Below are 3,207 nucleotides of genomic sequence, written 5' to 3'. Positions count from 1 at the left end.
AGGGAAAGGATAGAAGAGGTACCCACCCTCATGATGCTTGCACGCTAGTGAAGGAGGTGGATGGTAATTAAACAATCCCCCACATAACCCTCATCAGAGTTTATAATTAAAATTGTCTGAAGTAAATTAGTCCAGGGTGCTATGGGAGAGGACTAAAGAGGTTCCCTGCTGGGCCAGGGAAGGTATCTCTGAGGAAGGAGCATTGGAAATCTTAAGCATAAGTAGCAGTCAACTAGTCAAAGAGGGAGAAAACGTCAGTTTTTTCCAAGTATTAATCACATTTTGTTTATCTTTGATCTCATTCTATCAAAATTTTATATGCATCAATATATAGCCAGAAAGATAGCCAGGAAAACTTGCCTGTAGCTTCTAAATGAAAAGAAAGACTTAAATCCATACTAGTGAAGAGCAGCCTCTCCTTTCAGAAATGTGTTTTGTCTCAAAAGTGTGCAATGTTCAGATGTTAGATGCCGATTTAACTGGTTGGAAATGCATTGTGCTGGTGGAGCTCGTTAAGTTCATGTAAGCTGTAACAGCATTTCTGCCTGACTAATGATGGATTATTACTGCAGTAGCTTCTCTACAAAGGATTTTCTAATGCCAGACTATTATGCAGTGGAACCTAGGAAAACACACTTGAGCTCAGTTGCCTTCTCGTCAGCATTCCATCATGGCATCATGCAGGGCACCAAGAGGGGCCTGGGTCTTGGCAGATGGAACAGAAGTCTGGGAATAAGAAAACCCCATCTTCTGGCCATGCTCTGCTGGAAATTCTCTGCCTGGCCTTGAGCAAACCCTGTAGCCTCTCCATCCTTTGGGGTGTCTCTTATCAGATGTGGATGCTTTGTTTGCACAGAGGTGTTGGGGAAAGTAACTAGCATGTTCGTGCAGCCATGTAAAGGTTCTTGATGCCAGCCAAGGAGATGGATGCTATATAAGAGCAAAATAACATACGGGCATTGGAATATGTTATTGGAGAAGTGCCCTGGAATGTCTTCTTAAACAGCAGATATGATGGCGAGAAGCAAGCCAAAGCAGAGTGAGGACGATTTCTGAAAAACTCAACATTCCCTCAATTTGAAAAACAACCATGAAGACAAAAACTTTAAAATAAAATAAAAAAAGGGTAAAAAAAAATCACTCCAAAGGTATCTTATCATACTAACTATAAGTTTTCTGGAAGAACAATTTGTTTCTTTAAATGGATTGGTATTCTTTCAGGAGAATTGGGGCACAAAGTCCAAGGTTCCAATTGAAATGTCACATGGACTAACTTTTGACAAGCCTGTCATTTGTCCAGTTTCTCTTCTGACCCAGTGGTTCTCCGAGGGATCAGAGGGGAGAACAGGATTAATGTCATTGTGCACAGACAAATACACAGTTTCTTTAAGAAAGAAATTCCACTCATCGAAGTTGACTAGGAAACACGGGGCTCTTAGCGGGACCTCTTCACCATGCCTTGCATTTATCCACCCTGTTATTAGTCAGATGGCCTCAGCTCGTAGCCTGAAATTTTGTCTTCACTCCTTATGCAGTTAATCATAGTACACTTAACATGGGTGGGGGTTTGGAGGTGGACAGAGGACCCCAGCATTTCTCTAAGCGCAGAGATAGAGCTGGTTTAACTCCTTTTTACACCTCCTTCTCTCCTCACCGTAGAGTTCAAGTCAAGCTGTTTCATGGTTTTGTTTTTCTAGCATGGGACACGGACACCTGTTTTGACATAAAGCTTCCCTTTTGAGGGGCAGGTGGATGTACTTGTGGTGACTCAGGAGACACACCGGCAGAGCGGGCGGCAGAATTAGAATCCAGCCATCTCACCTCAAATTGCACTGTGAACTCCTATGATGAGTTAGGAGCGATAGCATGGATTTCCTGTGATTCTAACACCTGATCTTTTTTTTGGCATCCAAGCACGGGCTGTATATTGGGAGTTGGACTTGTTCTGTCCCTCATGAGCCACAGCACCCAGGTGGAGTCGCGCGTTCACGTGGCAGCATCACTTCAGAAGCTGTCCGCATACCTTGACGACAGTGGGGGCCAGAGCAGAACATTTCAGGAGGTAGGAGACGGGGTTCCAGTTCTTTCCCTTCCCTGTCTTTTGTTTTCCTGTTGCTGCTTATTTTCTTCTTCTCACATTTTGGTAACCCTGAAATTACATTCTTCCTCACTGTCAGCTGGGATAAGGAGAAAATCTGAGTGGCAAACAACCTATATATTAGACCATAAGGTTTTCCAATTGTGCAGCTGTTTAAATCAACTGCGACTGAAACGTGGCCTATAAGATAAGAGCCTTCAGTGAATGCGAAAGCCTGAGTCAGCAACACTAGAAGGTACTTCCTAAGAAGAGCTGCAATTTCTGGAGGAAGGTTAAATGAAGAGTTTAGAATTATGCCCAAGCCAAATGTAACTTTAAAAGATGGCCGGGAAAAAGCTTAAGAAACTGCAGATCAGAAAGGCATTTGCTTTTNAAAAAAACAGAACAAATGAGTAAACAAAACAATACAGAAACACACCCATAGGTATAGAGAACAAGCTGACGATTGCCAAAGGGGAGGCAGATAGGGGAATGGGTGAAATAAAATAAATATTTTTAAAAATAGAAAGAAAGCAATTTGACACTTGACAGTATGCTGTTTATTTTTTTTCTGACATGAGTGTCATGCTCACCATTAAAAAAAAGGGGGTTGGGGTGGGAGATAGACTCTAACTAGGCTCAGGCCTGAACACCTGACTCACGGCACAAAGAAAGTATTCCCTTGTCTAATGAGATTGCAGGAGTCTAGGGCAGTCCTCCCTCAAGTGAAATAGTGGAAGCATTACTAGGAGGTAGTTAATAGATCTGGGAGCGTGCTACCTCAAGTGATAGAATTCACCCAGAGCGAATTCACCATGCTTCTTTGATTTAATGGGCATGTCCCTGCTGAGAGAACCAAGCATCTGGGCTCCTCAGTGTGTCTGGTCCTATCACCTACATTTTGCTGCCATCTAGTGGTACTTTGTGCTATTGCAATCCTCACAGCCCCACCGAGTCAGGCTATCCACCCTGAGCGGTGGTTAATTACTATTGAGCTTTTACAAATACAATAACGTTTGTATAGCACTTTGTAAAGAGCAAAGCACTATACGAATGTTAACTGTTAGTAGAACTAATTATTAGATGGCCTAGTGCTTAATTTGCAGGATAGCCTGCAGTAAACTAGGGAA

General features: G+C 42.7%; 1 protein-coding gene across 1 annotated transcript in view; it reads left to right on the top strand.

Annotated features, from left to right (window-relative positions):
* The window catches only part of FOCAD (focadhesin), a 302,193-nt gene that overhangs the window by 249,616 nt on the left and 49,370 nt on the right, over positions 1–3,207 (top strand). Inside the window, exon 29 of the mRNA XM_019668206.1 lies at positions 1,915–2,062. Within this exon, the coding sequence (XP_019523751.1) occupies positions 1,915–2,062 (148 nt within the window). The remainder of the gene's footprint in view (positions 1–1,914; positions 2,063–3,207) is intronic.

This window comes from Hipposideros armiger, unplaced genomic scaffold (genome assembly GCF_001890085.2).
Source record: "Hipposideros armiger isolate ML-2016 unplaced genomic scaffold, ASM189008v1 scaffold_520, whole genome shotgun sequence".
Classification (NCBI taxonomy): Eukaryota; Metazoa; Chordata; class Mammalia; order Chiroptera; family Hipposideridae; genus Hipposideros; species Hipposideros armiger.
The sequence above is the reverse complement of the archived record's forward strand: the minus strand, read 5'-3'. Positions and strand labels throughout refer to the sequence as shown.